The 15,053-nt window shown below is 67.7% G+C and overlaps 1 protein-coding gene across 3 annotated transcripts; it reads left to right on the top strand.

The window, feature by feature from the left end:
- On the top strand, positions 1-14,459 carry ZFAND2B (zinc finger AN1-type containing 2B). 3 transcript variants are annotated; one of them, XM_075932921.1, is made up of 9 exons: positions 1-159; positions 10,440-10,534; positions 11,313-11,444; positions 12,065-12,216; positions 12,572-12,676; positions 12,820-12,889; positions 13,292-13,368; positions 13,664-13,748; positions 13,903-14,022. In XM_075932921.1, exons 1-9 carry the CDS (start codon positions 105-107, stop codon positions 13,945-13,947), a joined length of 816 nt encoding a protein of 271 aa, XP_075789036.1. In that variant the 5' UTR covers positions 1-104; the 3' UTR covers positions 13,948-14,022. The 3 variants fall into 3 exon arrangements, with proteins under 3 accessions (XP_075789036.1, XP_075789035.1, XP_075789037.1); XM_075932922.1 differs by having other exon boundaries at positions 2-159; positions 13,667-13,748; XM_075932920.1 differs by lacking the exon at positions 13,664-13,748 and having other exon boundaries at positions 13,903-14,459.
- The last annotated feature ends 594 nt before the right edge of the window (positions 14,460-15,053 follow it).

Below are 15,053 nucleotides of genomic sequence, written 5' to 3'. Positions count from 1 at the left end.
CCCCTCTACCCCCCTCGGAGCCCCGCCCCTCGGCCCCCCATCCTGTAGCCCCGCCCCTCGGGCCCCTGGGAGCCCCGCCCCTCGCTGCCGGACCCGGCGCCGCCATGGAGTTCCCGGAGCTGGGCGCGCACTGCTCCGAGCCCGCCTGCAAGCGCCTGGGTGAGCCCGACCCTGCCGGCCGAGGGAGGCCCGGGGGGGCGGGTTCGTCGCTGCCCCGGGAGGGCCCCGCGGGGCCGGCGCGTGTGTCCGGTCCCGGCCCCCGAGCAGCGCGAGGCGAAGTCCCAGGGCGGGCCCCGGGCTCGCGGCCGCAGGGAGGGGGCGGGCTGGGCGCGGGGCTGACCCCCCCGCCCGGTTCACGGAGCCCAGCTGCTCGGGAGCGCCCCGCGGGCCGGGGCCGCTTCTGCTCAGCCCGCGGCATCACCCCCGTCGGGGGCCCCGCGGGGACAACGCCCCTTGGCTGCGCGCGCGGCTCCTGCTCCCCCGGTGGATGGTCCATAAGGCGCCTCCTCGGGCGAGTGGCTGCCGGGCTCTTGCCACTTCAAAGGCAACAGAGCCAAGGCCAGGGCCGGTTGGGGACTGCCCCGACCCCGGTGCTGCCACTTTGAAGTACCTCCCCCCCCCCCCGCCTGTAATTCAGTGGGGGGCTATCCAGCTATCTTGTCGGCTGTCCAAGAGCGTTTGCTTATGGGACAGTCCGTTAGTAGACTGAGTAGATCTTCCCATCCCTAGGCCAGTGTTTGGGGCAGGCCCGGGGGGGAGGAGAGGCGGCTGTGCCTAGGCTTGGTAAGACTAGTCCTTCCCATCCCTAGGCGGGTGTTTGGGGCAGGCCCGGGGGGGAGGAGAGGCGGCTGTGCCTAGGCTTGGTAAGACTAGTCCTTCCCATCCCTAGGCGGGTGTTTGGGGCAGGCCCGGGGGGGAGGAGAGGCGGCTGTGCCTAGGCTTGGTAAGACTAGTCCTTCCCATCCCTAGGCCAGTGTTTGGGGCAGGCCCGGGGGGAGGAGAGGCGGCTGTGCCTAGGCTTGGTAAGACTAGTCCTTCCCATCCCTAGGCCAGTGTTTGGGGCAGGCCCGGGGGGAGGAGAGGCGGCTGTGCCTAGGCTTGGTAAGACTAGTCCTTCCCATCCCTAGGCGGGTGTTTGGGGCAGGCCCGGGGGGGAGGAGAGGCGGCTGTGCCTAGGCTTGGTAAGACTAGTCCTTCCCATCCCTAGGCGGGTGTTTGGGGCAGGCCCGGGGGGGAGGAGAGGCGGCTGTGCCTAGGCTTGGTAAGACTAGTCCTTCCCATCCCTAGGCCAGTGTTTGGGGCAGGCCCGGGGGGAGGAGAGGCGGCTGTGCCTAGGCTTGGTAAGACTAGTCCTTCCCATCCCTAGGCCAGTGTTTGGGGCAGGCCCGGGGGGAGGAGGGGCGGCTGTGCCTAGGCTTGGTAAGACTAGTCCTTCCCATCCCTAGGCGAGTGTTTGGGGCAGGCCCCGGGGGGAGGAGAGGCGGCTGTGCCTAGGCTTGGTAAGACTAGTCCTTCCCATCCCTAGGCCAGTGTTTGGGGCAGGCCCGGCGGGGAGGAGAGGCGGCTGTGCCTAGGCTTGGTAAGACTAGTCCTTCCCATCCCTAGGCCAGTGTTTGGGGCAGGCCCGGGGGGAGGAGAGGCGGCTGTGCCTAGGCTTGGTAAGACTAGTCCTTCCCATCCCTAGGCCAGTGTTTGGGGGCAGGCCCGGGGGGCAGGAGAGGCGGCTGTGCCTAGGCTTGGTAAGACTAGTCCTTCCCATCCCTAGGCCAGTGTTTGGGGGCAGGCCCCGGGGGGAGGAGAGGCGGCTGTGCCTAGGCTTGGTAAGACTAGTCCTTCCCATCCCTAGGCGGGTGTTTGGGGCAGGCCCGGGGGGGAGGAGAGGCGGCTGTGCCTAGGCTTGGTAAGACTAGTCCTTCCCATCCCTAGGCCAGTGTTTGGGGCAGGCCCGGGGGGGAGGAGAGGCGGCTGTGCCTAGGCTTGGTAAGACTAGTCCTTCCCATCCCTAGGCCAGTGTTTGGGGCAGGCCCGGGGGGGAGGAGAGGCGGCTGTGCCTAGGCTTGGTAAGACTAGTCCTTCCCATCCCTAGGCCAGTGTTTGGGGGCAGGCCCCGGGGGGGAGGAGAGGCGGCTGTGCCTAGGCTTGGTAAGACTAGTCCTTCCCATCCCTAGGCCAGTGTTTGGGGCAGGCCCCGGGGGGAGGAGAGGCGGCTGTGCCTAGGCTTGGTAAGACTAGTCCTTCCCATCCCTAGGCCAGTGTTTGGGGGCAGGCCCGGGGGGGAGGAGAGGCGGCTGTGCCTAGGCTTGGTAAGACTAGTCCTTCCCGTCCCTAGGCCAGTGTTTGGGGCAGGCCCGGGGGGAAGAAGGGGCGGCTGTGCCTAGGCTTGGTAAGACTAGTCCTTCCCATCCCTAGGCCAGTGTTTGGGGCAGGCCCGGCGGGGAGGAGAGGCGGCTGTGCCTAGGCTTGGTAAGACTAGTCCTTCCCATCCCTAGGCCAGTGTTTGGGGCAGGCCCGGGGGGAGGAGAGGCGGCTGTGCCTAGGCTTGGTAAGACTAGTCCTTCCCATCCCTAGGCCAGTGTTTGGGGGCAGACCCGGGGGGGAGGAGAGGCGGCTGTGCCTAGGCTTGGTAAGACTAGTCCTTCCCATCCCTAGGCCAGTGTTTGGGGCAGGCCCCGGGGGGAGGAGAGGCGGCTGTGCCTAGGCTTGGTAAGACTAGTCCTTCCCATCCCTAGGCCAGTGTTTGGGGCAGGCCCCGGGGGGAGGAGGGGCGGCTGTGCCTAGGCTTGGTAAGACTAGTCCTTCCCATCCCTAGGCGGGTGTTTGGGGGCAGGCCCGGGGGGGAGGAGAGGCGGCTGTGCCTAGGCTTGGTAAGACTAGTCCTTCCCATCCCTAGGCCAGTGTTTGGGGGCAGGCCCCGGGGGGAGGAGGGGCGGCTGTGCCTAGGCTTGGTAAGACTAGTCCTTCCCATCCCTAGGCCAGTGTTTGGGGGCAGGCCCCGGGGGGGAGGAGAGGCGGCTGTGCCTAGGCTTGGTAAGACTAGTCCTTCCCATCCCTAGGCCAGTGTTTGGGGGCAGGCCCCGGGGGGGAGGAGAGGCGGCTGTGCCTAGGCTTGGTAAGACTAGTCCTTCCCATCCCTAGGCCAGTGTTTGGGGCAGGCCCCGGGGGGGAGGAGAGGCGGCTGTGCCTAGGCTTGGTAAGACTAGTCCTTCCCATCCCTAGGCCAGTGTTTGGGGCAGGCCCCGGGGGGAGGAGAGGCGGCTGTGCCTAGGCTTGGTAAGACTAGTCCTTCCCATCCCTAGGCCAGTGTTTGGGGACAGGCCCGGGGGGGAGGTGAGGCGGCTGTGCCTAGGCTTGGTAAGACTAGTCCTTCCCATCCCTAGGCCAGTGTTTGGGGGCAGGCCCCGGGGGGAGGAGAGGCGGCTGTGCCTAGGCTTGGTAAGACTAGTCCTTCCCATCCCTAGGCCAGTGTTTGGGGCAGGCCCCGGGGGGGAGGAGAGGCGGCTGTGCCTAGGCTTGGTAAGACTAGTCCTTCCCATCCCTAGGCCAGTGTTTGGGGCAGGCCCCGGGGGGAGGAGAGGCGGCTGTGCCTAGGCTTGGTAAGACTAGTCCTTCCCATCCCTAGGCCAGTGTTTGGGGACAGGCCCGGGGGGGAGGTGAGGCGGCTGTGCCTAGGCTTGGTAAGACTAGTCCTTCCCATCCCTAGGCCAGTGTTTGGGGGCAGGCCCCGGGGGGGAGGAGAGGCGGCTGTGCCTAGGCTTGGTAAGACTAGTCCTTCCCATCCCTAGGCCAGTGTTTGGGGCAGGCCCCGGGGGGGAGGAGAGGCGGCTGTGCCTAGGCTTGGTAAGACTAGTCCTTCCCATCCCTAGGCGGGTGTTTGGGGCAGGCCCCGGGGGGGAGGAGAGGCGGCTGTGCCTAGGCTTGGTAAGACTAGTCCTTCCCATCCCTAGGCGAGTGTTTGGGGCAGGCCCGGGGGGGAGAAGGGGCGGCTGTGCCTAGGCTTGGTAAGACTAGTCCTTCCCATCCCTAGGCCAGTGTTTGGGGCAGGCCCGGGGGGAGGAGAGGCGGCTGTGCCTAGGCTTGGTAAGACTAGTCCTTCCCATCCCTAGGCCAGTGTTTGGGGCAGGCCCGGGGGGAGGAGAGGCGGCTGTGCCTAGGCTTGGTAAGACTAGTCCTTCCCATCCCTAGGCCAGTGTTTGGGGCAGGCCCGGGGGGAAGGAGAGGCGGCTGTGCCTAGGCTTGGTAAGACTAGTCCTTCCCATCCCTAGGCCAGTGTTTGGGGCAGGCCCGGGGGGAAGGAGAGGCGGCTGTGCCTAGGCTTGGTAAGACTAGTCCTTCCCATCCCTAGGCCAGTGTTTGGGGCAGGCCCGGGGGGGAGGAGAGGCGGCTGTGCCTAGGCTTGGTAAGACTAGTCCTTCCCATCCCTAGGCCAGTGTTTGGGGCAGGCCCGGGGGGAGGAGAGGCGGCTGTGCCTAGGCTTGGTAAGACTAGTCCTTCCCATCCCTAGGCCAGTGTTTGGGGGCAGGCCCCGGGGGGAGGAGAGGCGGCTGTGCCTAGGCTTGGTAAGACTAGTCCTTCCCATCCCTAGGCCAGTGTTTGGGGCAGGCCCGGGGGGAGGAGAGGCGGCTGTGCCTAGGCTTGGTAAGACTAGTCCTTCCCATCCCTAGGCCAGTGTTTGGGGGCAGGCCCCGGGGGGAGGAGAGGCGGCTGTGCCTAGGCTTGGTAAGACTAGTCCTTCCCATCCCTAGGCCAGTGTTTGGGGCAGGCCCGGGGGGGAGGAGAGGCGGCTGTGCCTAGGCTTGGTAAGACTAGTCCTTCCCATCCCTAGGCCAGTGTTTGGGGCAGGCCCGGGGGGGAGGAGAGGCGGCTGTGCCTAGGCTTGGTAAGACTAGTCCTTCCCATCCCTAGGCCAGTGTTTGGGGGCAGACCCGGGGGGGAGGAGAGGCGGCTGTGCCTAGGCTTGGTAAGACTAGTCCTTCCCATCCCTAGGCCAGTGTTTGGGGCAGGCCCCGGGGGGGAGGAGAGGCGGCTGTGCCTAGGCTTGGTAAGACTAGTCCTTCCCATCCCTAGGCCAGTGTTTGGGGCAGGCCCCGGGGGGAGGAGAGGCGGCTGTGCCTAGGCTTGGTAAGACTAGTCCTTCCCATCCCTAGGCGAGTGTTTGGGGGCAGGCCCGGGGGGAGGAGAGGCGGCTGTGCCTAGGCTTGGTAAGACTAGTCCTTCCCATCTCTAGGCCAGTGTTTGGGGGCAGGCCCCGGGGGGAGGAGAGGCGGCTGTGCCTAGGCTTGGTAAGACTAGTCCTTCCCATCCCTAGGCGAGTGTTTGGGGCAGGCCCGGGGGGGAGGAGAGGCGGCTGTGCCTAGGCTTGGTAAGACTAGTCCTTCCCATCCCTAGGCCAGTGTTTGGGGCAGGCCCGGGGGGAGGAGAGGCGGCTGTGCCTAGGCTTGGTAAGACTAGTCCTTCCCATCCCTAGGCCAGTGTTTGGGGGCAGGCCCCGGGGGGAGGAGAGGCGGCTGTGCCTAGGCTTGGTAAGACTAGTCCTTCCCATCCCTAGGCCAGTGTTTGGGGGCAGGCCCCGGGGGGAGGAGAGGCGGCTGTGCCTAGGCTTGGTAAGACTAGTCCTTCCCATCCCTAGGCCAGTGTTTGGGGCAGGCCCGGGGGGGAGGAGAGGCGGCTGTGCCTAGGCTTGGTAAGACTAGTCCTTCCCATCCCTAGGCGAGTGTTTGGGGCAGGCCCCGGGGGGAGGAGAGGCGGCTGTGCCTAGGCTTGGTAAGACTAGTCCTTCCCATCCCTAGGCCAGTGTTTGGGGGCAGGCCCCGGGGGGGAGGAGAGGCGGCTGTGCCTAGGCTTGGTAAGACTAGTCCTTCCCATCCCTAGGCCAGTGTTTGGGGCAGGCCCGGCGGGGAGGAGAGGCGGCTGTGCCTAGGCTTGGTAAGACTAGTCCTTCCCATCCCTAGGCGAGTGTTTGGGGCAGGCCCCGGGGGGAGGAGAGGCGGCTGTGCCTAGGCTTGGTAAGACTAGTCCTTCCCATCCCTAGGCGGGTGTTTGGGGCAGGCCCGGGGGGGAGGAGAGGCGGCTGTGCCTAGGCTTGGTAAGACTAGTCCTTCCCATCCCTAGGCGAGTGTTTGGGGCAGGCCCCGGGGGGAGGAGAGGCGGCTGTGCCTAGGCTTGGTAAGACTAGTCCTTCCCATCCCTAGGCGAGTGTTTGGGGCAGGCCCCGGGGGGAGGAGAGGCGGCTGTGCCTAGGCTTGGTAAGACTAGTCCTTCCCATCCCTAGGCGGGTGTTTGGGGCAGGCCCGGGGGGGAGGAGAGGCGGCTGTGCCTAGGCTTGGTAAGACTAGTCCTTCCCATCCCTAGGCCAGTGTTTGGGGCAGGCCCGGGGGGGAGGAGAGGCGGCTGTGCCTAGGCTTGGTAAGACTAGTCCTTCCCATCCCTAGGCCAGTGTTTGGGGCAGGCCCGGGGGGGAGGAGAGGCGGCTGTGCCTAGGCTTGGTAAGACTAGTCCTTCCCATCCCTAGGCCAGTGTTTGGGGCAGGCCCCGGGGGGAGGAGAGGCGGCTGTGCCTAGGCTTGGTAAGACTAGTCCTTCCCATCCCTAGGCCAGTGTTTGGGGCAGGCCCCGGGGGGGAGGAGAGGCGGCTGTGCCTAGGCTTGGTAAGACTAGTCCTTCCCATCCCTAGGCGAGTGTTTGGGGCAGGCCCGGGGGGGAGGAGAGGCGGCTGTGCCTAGGCTTGGTAAGACTAGTCCTTCCCATCCCTAGGCCAGTGTTTGGGGCAGGCCCGGGGGGGAGGAGAGGCGGCTGTGCCTAGGCTTGGTAAGACTAGTCCTTCCCATCCCTAGGCGAGTGTTTGGGGCAGGCCCCGGGGGGAGGAGAGGCGGCTGTGCCTAGGCTTGGTAAGACTAGTCCTTCCCATCCCTAGGCGAGTGTTTGGGGCAGGCCCGGGGGGGAGGAGAGGCGGCTGTGCCTAGGCTTGGTAAGACTAGTCCTTCCCATCCCTAGGCCAGTGTTTGGGGGCAGGCCCGGGGGGGAGGAGAGGCGGCTGTGCCTAGGCTTGGTAAGACTAGTCCTTCCCATCCCTAGGCCAGTGTTTGGGGCAGGCCCCGGGGGGGAGGAGAGGCGGCTGTGCCTAGGCTTGGTAAGACTAGTCCTTCCCATCCCTAGGCCAGTGTTTGGGGGCAGGCCCGGGGGGGAGGAGAGGCGGCTGTGCCTAGGCTTGGTAAGACTAGTCCTTCCCATCCCTAGGCGAGTGTTTGGGGCAGGCCCGGGGGGGAGGAGAGGCGGCTGTGCCTAGGCTTGGTAAGACTAGTCCTTCCCATCCCTAGGCCAGTGTTTGGGGCAGGCCCGGGGGGAGGAGAGGCGGCTGTGCCTAGGCTTGGTAAGACTAGTCCTTCCCATCCCTAGGCCAGTGTTTGGGGCAGGCCCCGGGGGGGAGGAGAGGCGGCTGTGCCTAGGCTTGGTAAGACTAGTCCTTCCCATCCCTAGGCCAGTGTTTGGGGCAGGCCCCGGGGGGGAGGAGAGGCGGCTGTGCCTAGGCTTGGTAAGACTAGTCCTTCCCATCCCTAGGCGAGTGTTTGGGGGCAGGCCCGGGGGGGAGGAGAGGCGGCTGTGCCTAGGCTTGGTAAGACTAGTCCTTCCCATCCCTAGGCGAGTGTTTGGGGCAGGCCCGGGGGGGAGGAGAGGCGGCTGTGCCTAGGCTTGGTAAGACTAGTCCTTCCCATCCCTAGGCGAGTGTTTGGGGGCAGGCCCCGGGGGGAGGAGAGGCGGCTGTGCCTAGGCTTGGTAAGACTAGTCCTTCCCATCCCTAGGCCAGTGTTTGGGGGCAGGCCCCGGGGGGGAGGAGAGGCGGCTGTGCCTAGGCTTGGTAAGACTAGTCCTTCCCATCCCTAGGCGAGTGTTTGGGGCAGGCCCCGGGGGGAGGGGAGGCGGCTGTGCCTAGGCTTGGTAAGACTAGTCCTTCCCATCCCTAGGCGAGTGTTGGGGGCAGGCCCGGGGGGGAGGAGAGGCGGCTGTGCCTAGGCTTGGTAAGACTAGTCCTTCCCATCCCTAGGCCAGTGTTTGGGGCAGGCCCCGGGGGGGAGGAGAGGCGGCTGTGCCTAGGCTTGGTAAGACTAGTCCTTCCCATCCCTAGGCCAGTGTTTGGGGGCAGGCCCGGGGGGGAGGAGAGGCGGCTGTGCCTAGGCTTGGTAAGACTAGTCCTTCCCATCCCTAGGCCAGTGTTTGGGGCAGGCCCCGGGGGGGAGGAGAGGCGGCTGTGCCTAGGCTTGGTAAGACTAGTCCTTCCCATCCCTAGGCCAGTGTTGGGGGCAGGCCCGGGGGGGAGGAGAGGCGGCTGTGCCTAGGCTTGGTAAGACTAGTCCTTCCCATCCCTAGGCGGGTGTTTGGGGCAGGCCCGGGGGGGAGGAGAGGCGGCTGTGCCTAGGCTTGGTAAGACTAGTCCTTCCCATCCCTAGGCGAGTGTTTGGGGCAGGCCCGGGGGGGAGGAGAGGCGGCTGTGCCTAGGCTTGGTAAGACTAGTCCTTCCCATCCCTAGGCGAGTGTTTGGGGCAGGCCCAGGGGGGAGGAGAGGCGGCTGTGCCTAGGCTTGGTAAGACTAGTCCTTCCCATCCCTAGGCCAGTGTTTGGGGGCAGGCCCCGGGGGGGAGGAGGGGCGGCTGTGCCTAGGCTTGGTAAGACTAGTCCTTCCCATCCCTAGGCCAGTGTTTGGGGGCAGGCCCGGGGGGGAGGAGAGGCGGCTGTGCCTAGGCTTGGTAAGACTAGTCCTTCCCATCCCTAGGCGAGTGTTTGGGGGCAGGCCCGGGGGGGAGGAGAGGCGGCTGTGCCTAGGCTTGGTAAGACTAGTCCTTCCCATCCCTAGGCCAGTGTTTGGGGGCAGGCCTGGCGGGGAGAAGGGGCGGCTGTGCCTAGGCTTGGTAAGACTAGTCCTTCCCATCCCTAGGCGAGTGTTGGGGGCAGGCCCCGGGGGGGAGGAGAGGCGGCTGTGCCTAGGCTTGGTAAGACTAGTCCTTCCCATCCCTAGGCCAGTGTTTGGGGCAGGCCCGGGGGGGAGGAGAGGCGGCTGTGCCTAGGCTTGGTAAGACTAGTCCTTCCCATCCCTAGGCGGGTGTTTGGGGCAGGCCCCGGGGGGAGGAGAGGCGGCTGTGCCTAGGCTTGGTAAGACTAGTCCTTCCCATCCCTAGGCGAGTGTTTGGGGCAGGCCCCGGGGGGGAGGAGAGGCGGCTGTGCCTAGGCTTGGTAAGACTAGTCCTTCCCATCCCTAGGCGGGTGTTTGGGGCAGGCCCGGGGGGGAGGAGAGGCGGCTGTGCCTAGGCTTGGTAAGACTAGTCCTTCCCATCCCTAGGCCAGTGTTTGGGGGCAGGCCCCGGGGGGGAGGAGGGGCGGCTGTGCCTAGGCTTGGTAAGACTAGTCCTTCCCATCCCTAGGCCAGTGTTTGGGGCAGGCCCGGGGGGGAGGAGAGGCGGCTGTGCCTAGGCTTGGTAAGACTAGTCCTTCCCATCCCTAGGCCAGTGTTTGGGGCAGGCCCGGGGGGGAGGAGAGGCGGCTGTGCCTAGGCTTGGTAAGACTAGTCCTTCCCATCCCTAGGCGAGTGTTTGGGGCAGGCCCGGGGGGGAGGAGAGGCGGCTGTGCCTAGGCTTGGTAAGACTAGTCCTTCCCATCCCTAGGCGAGTGTTTGGGGCAGGCCCGGGGGGGAGGAGAGGCGGCTGTGCCTAGGCTTGGTAAGACTAGTCCTTCCCATCCCTAGGCCAGTGTTTGGGGGCAGGCCCCGGGGGGGAGGAGAGGCGGCTGTGCCTAGGCTTGGTAAGACTAGTCCTTCCCATCCCTAGGCGAGTGTTTGGGGCAGGCCCGGGGGGGAGGAGGGGCGGCTGTGCCTAGGCTTGGTAAGACTAGTCCTTCCCATCCCTAGGCCAGTGTTTGGGGCAGGCCCCGGGGGGAGGAGAGGCGGCTGTGCCTAGGCTTGGTAAGACTAGTCCTTCCCATCCCTAGGCCAGTGTTTGGGGGCAGGCCCCGGGGGGGAGGAGAGGCGGCTGTGCCTAGGCTTGGTAAGACTAGTCCTTCCCATCCCTAGGCCAGTGTTTGGGGGCAGGCCCGGGGGGGAGGAGAGGCGGCTGTGCCTAGGCTTGGTAAGACTAGTCCTTCCCATCCCTAGGCCAGTGTTTGGGGCAGGCCCGGGGGGGAGAAGGGGCGGCTGTGCCTAGGCTTGGTAGGAAAAGCCCCCCACCCTTTAAACACACTTTGTGTAGGCCAGGAGTGTGGGTTGCTTCTGGAGCAGTGCATGCTGGGAGCGGTCATCCCCAGGAACTTGACTTCCTATACAATGGCTCGGCCTTTTGGTTGCTGCAGCCCGTAGCCTGCCTGCCCCAGGCAGGGCATGGCTGGGTTTGCCCTCCAGAGCTGGCTCCCTCCAGGCTGGGGCCGCCCCCTAACCCGCCTGCTGCCTCTCCTCCTTGCCAGACTTTCTTCCTCTGAAGTGCGACGCCTGTGAGCAGATATTCTGCACCGACCACATCACCTACTCCCAGCACCAATGCACCTCTGCCTACAAGAAGGTAAGTGGGAGGGGCGGCTTGCTCCGGGCACCGTCCCCCCACGGGGGTTGGACCTGCCTGGCAACCGCGCCCTGCCTTGCAGCTCCCAGAGGAACCGCAGGATCGGGCCCCACACGTGCCAGTTAGGCCTGGGCCAGGAGGGGCCGGCAGTGGGCTGTGTCTGGTGCTGGTCTGAGCGCGACAGACCAGCTGGGGGAGGGAGCCCAGCAGGTCCATGCATGTGCCATAGGAAAGCATCTAACGGCTCTGCTGCCAGTGAGCTTGGCTCAGCGCTGCCTGCTGAGTGAGGCTGCGAGCAAGGGACTGGCTGAGATTCGCCCGGGGCGGCCCCCAAAGCTGTGGCCTGTAGCCTGCTGTGCCCATTGGGTCGACGCAGGGGAAGGGGGTTTCCGCGCCCCCCGAGGCAGGCTCCCCATGACCTCGCTGGCGCTCCCCGGGTGGGGCGAGTGGCTGCGCTGCTTGTGTGGGGTTAGTGAGCGCCTAGCGTCCCCACGCGGACCAGGCCTGGCTCGCCGGGAAGGCTGATCCCGTGGGGAGTTTAACCCAAGAGCTCTGCAGGCTGCGTCCTTGCTCAGCTCAGGGTGGGTGAAGGGTCAGAACAGGCCTTTGCACCTTCCCGCCGGGCCCCGGTTCCTGCGCCTGGGCTGGAAGCACCGGTGCTCCCAGGCACGGCTGTGCCCCGGCCAGCTGTCTCGGCACAGGCAGAGCTAGCCTGAGAGGTCAAGCCGGGCCCGGGGTGGGCGGGGAGCGTGTGCTCAGCCTGGCCTCTGCCTCCCAGGACGTGCAGGTCCCCGTGTGTCCTCTCTGCAACACCCCCATCCCCGTCAGCAAGGGGGAGATGCCTGACCGCGTGGTGGGGGAGCACATCGACCGGGACTGCAAGTCCGACCCCGCCCAGCGCAAGCGCAAGGTAGGCCTGGGGGCGGGGAGCCCGAGGGGCGTGGCGGCCCAGCGCTGGCAGGGCGAGGGGAGCCGAGTCAGCTGGCTCCCCAGTGGGCACTGGCTACGTCGCGTGACCAGCACAGGCCGGTGGGGCTGTAATGGGTGTGGGGGCAGGGCAGCGTCCAGGCCCTGGATCTGTGCTGGGGAGCAGCAGTGGAGCTGGGTGCGGGATGCCTGGGCCTGGGGCGCGGCTTCTGTGGTAGGAGCCCTGGGACAGCCCCGAGGGGCATCGCAAGACCCAAGGGACCCTCCGGTTGGAAACGGCATCTTGTTTTGCAGCTGTCCCGAGCGAGGCCGACGCGCCGGGGAGCCGCTTCCTGGCTGCTTTTACCGTAGGGAGGGACCGGGCCAGCGCGGTGGGAGATCTGGGGGGGGCTCTGGCCTTTGGCACGCAGGTCGGGGGGGCCAAGTGAGCCCTTCCGGCCTGACCCCCAGGAACCGAAAAGCTGGTCCCCACTGGAGCACTTGGTCCCTGCTGGCGCTGGGGCTGGATTCCGCGGGGCGTGGGCTGGGCTCCGTCTCCTGACTCCAGGGGCGCTGAGGGAGGTGGAGCCTGGCGGCCGCTCACCAGCCCGTGTCGCCCGCTAGATTTTCACCAATAAGTGTCTGAAGCCCGGCTGCAAGCAGAGGGAGATGATGAAGGTGATCTGTGACCAGTGCCACGGGAACTTCTGCCTCAAGCACCGGCACCCGCTGGATCACCAGTGCGGCGGGGCGGGGCGCCCCCTCTCCAAAGCCGGGTACGGGGGAGGGGTGCCAGTGCCGTGCTCCCCCTGCCCAGCACCACCCCCTTGCCTGCGCTGGCCCTGCCTGGCAATGCCCCCCCGGGGCCAGGACCCCTTTCAGAGCGGCGGCTGCTTGGCACACGGCAGCGCAGGCCCTGCCTTGGAGCTTGTCTGCAGTGCAAGCCGCCAGCGCGCCCGGTGCGCCTGTTCGAGCAGCCCTGCAGCGGGCAGCGTGGCACGTGCTGGGCCTGGCGCACGGCGAGCGGCTGCCCAGCAGCATGGCGGGTGGGGGCCCAGGGCTGGGCTTGAGCGTGCACGGGAGGGGGGCACTGCAGGGGGAGCTGTTGCTGACCCCCGCGCTCTGTCGCAGGCACGCTGCCGTCGCGAGAGCCCAGACACCCACTGTGGCAGCCGCTACCTCAAGCAGAGGCGCGTCCAGGCCAGCCGCTGGCCCCCCGGCTGCGGCGCCAAGCAGGTACGGGCATGCCCAAGGGGCTGGCGGAACCCCCCCTTCCTCTCGCCCCCAGGGCCTGCCAGGGCTGGCTAGACCCAGCCGTGGGGCAGAGACGCCCCCAGTGCTCCGTGCACGGGCACTAACCCTGCTCCTCTCCTGCCCAGAGGCGGCGTGATGGTGACCCCGCAGCCCGGCAGCGCCTCGCCCCCCGCCGTCACGCTGCAGAACGGACTGGTGAGTGGCCCCGGCGGGAGCTCTGCAGCCCCAGTCTGCGAGGGGCCAGGCGCACACCCTGTTCCGGAGCCGGCTCCGGCTCCGGCGCCCCCCTCCTGGCTAGCAGGGCTGGCGCTCGGCACCGGGGCTGGTGTGCGCTGGGAGGTCGCACTGGCGCTCGCTGGGCTGCCTGCGCCCCGGAGCCGCCCTGGCCAAGGCTCCTTTCTCCTCGCTCCGTCGTAACACGGAGCCATTGGGAAGCGCCAGCCCCTTCCCCGAGCTCGCCCTGCCAGGCCAGCGGGCGTGAGGGTGGGGGGTCTGCCCCCAGACGCCTTCCCTCCGACCACGTCTGACTGGCTGGGCACCCACAGCACGACCGCGGGCCTGGGCTCAGCTGAGTGGGGCGTGTCCCTCTCCCCCCAGAGCGAAGACGAGGCGCTGCAGCGAGCGCTGGAGATGTCCCTGGCAGAGTCAGCGTGTGGCTCGGCGCGGCCGCCCAGGTAGGGGTGGATCACAGCGGGCCGCGCTGGCCCTGCCGTAGGCCCGCCTCGGCCCAGGGGCGGTGGGCGGGGCCTGTGACGCTGAGGCTCGCCGGGGGGCTGCTCCCCGTGGGGGGGAGGGGCCGGGGTGCGTTAACTGGCCTGGCCCCAGCTTCCTGGCCGGGGGAGGGCCCCGCTGCTGCTGCTGGGCGGCCTGGTTCCCGAGCCGGGGCCGTAGAAGGACCCGCTCCCGGAGTCCCTGCCAGTCCTACGCGCTGGGCTCCCCGGAGCTGCCCTGACCCGACGCTGTCTCCAGCAGCACGCAGGAGGAGGAGGACCTGGCCCTGGCGCGGGCGCTAGCCGCGAGCGAGGAGGAGTACCAGCGGCGGCAGCAGCGGCAGGTGGGCCGGGCGCCTCAGCCCTCACCCAGCCCCCCCACTCCCGGCCCTGAAAGCCGAGGCCGGACTGTCGCCCTGGGGGCAGCCTGCTCCGAGGGGGGGGGGGGCCCTGCGGGGCGGGTGGTGCTTGGTCACATCGGCCTGTTCCCCGGTGCAGGCCCAGAGCCGGAGTTCGAGGCCGATCGACTGCAGCATGTTCTGAGCTGGGAGCACCGGGCTGCTGGGCCCTGCCTGGGCTCCGTGTTCGCCACGTCGGGAGCGTCTCCCGCCTCTTCCACAGCTGGAAACAACGGACCCGGCGCCGGGCGCACCTGCTCTGCCCAGCAGCCCCGGGCACCAGTGGGCACAGCGTCTGCTTCGCCGCCGGCCTGCTGCAGGGCTGAGCGCGGGGGACCCCTGAGGTGCAGGGATCCAGCCCGGGGCCCCAGGACTTGTGCTCTGCCTTGGGCTGGCTGCATGCTGGGTCCCCTCCGTCCTGCTGCTCCACACGGGAGCTCCTGGCCCTCGCAGGGGGGCAGCTGAGCATCTCACCGAGACTGGCTGCTCCACCGTTTCATTCTGGCCCTGGCCTTAGCCGGGAGAGCAGCCCCGGCAGTCAGCCAGCGGCTCCCCGGGCTGGGACAGGGAGCGTCTGCCGGAAAGGGCAGGACAGTCTCATTCCACCCTCCAGTGTGACAGCTGTGCCCCCTTAGCTAGGCCTGGCAGCCCCCAGTGCTGGCTACAGCGCCTGCTCCAGGGCACCTCAGCCTGGGCGTGCCCCCCTGCTGTGGGGCTGGGCCGGCTTTCCTCAGCCCCTCCGTGCTGCGTGGGGGGAGGGAGCCAGCCTGAGCTGCTGCCCGTTTCCTGGGGGAACGTAGCCGCTCGGGGCGGTGATCACTGACTGCTCCCCTGCCTCTGCGCCAGGCCCCACCCCTGGCAGCAGCTGGGCTCAGAGAAGGGGGTGGGTAGGGGCCACTCTGCGGGAGTGCAATCCCCCAGCCCTGTGGATGGAGGGACAGGGCGAGGGCCTGGCGGGCTGGGGGTCCAAGCGCTCCCCTGGCACACGCTGCCTGGGCCACTTGCAGCAGACCCTGGCTACCGGCCAGCTGCCCTCCAGTGCCCTGTGGACCTGGGCCTGCTCTGACTGGCCAGTGGTCTGTGGGGGGTGGGCCGGTAGGAGCTGGCCGCGTGGGGGTGGGCCGGTAGGGGCTGGCCGTGCGGGGGTGGGCCGGTAGGGGCTGGGGGCTGGGGCTGGCCGCGTGGGGGTGGGCTGGTAGGGGCTGGCCGCACGGGGGTGGGCTGGTAGGGGCTGGCGGCAGCGCGGGGGTG

The sequence above is a fragment of the Pelodiscus sinensis genome, chromosome 7, assembly GCF_049634645.1.
Source record: "Pelodiscus sinensis isolate JC-2024 chromosome 7, ASM4963464v1, whole genome shotgun sequence".
Taxonomy (NCBI): domain Eukaryota; kingdom Metazoa; phylum Chordata; order Testudines; family Trionychidae; genus Pelodiscus; species Pelodiscus sinensis.
Note: the sequence above shows the minus strand (reverse complement) of the source record. Positions and strands in the feature narration are given on the sequence as shown.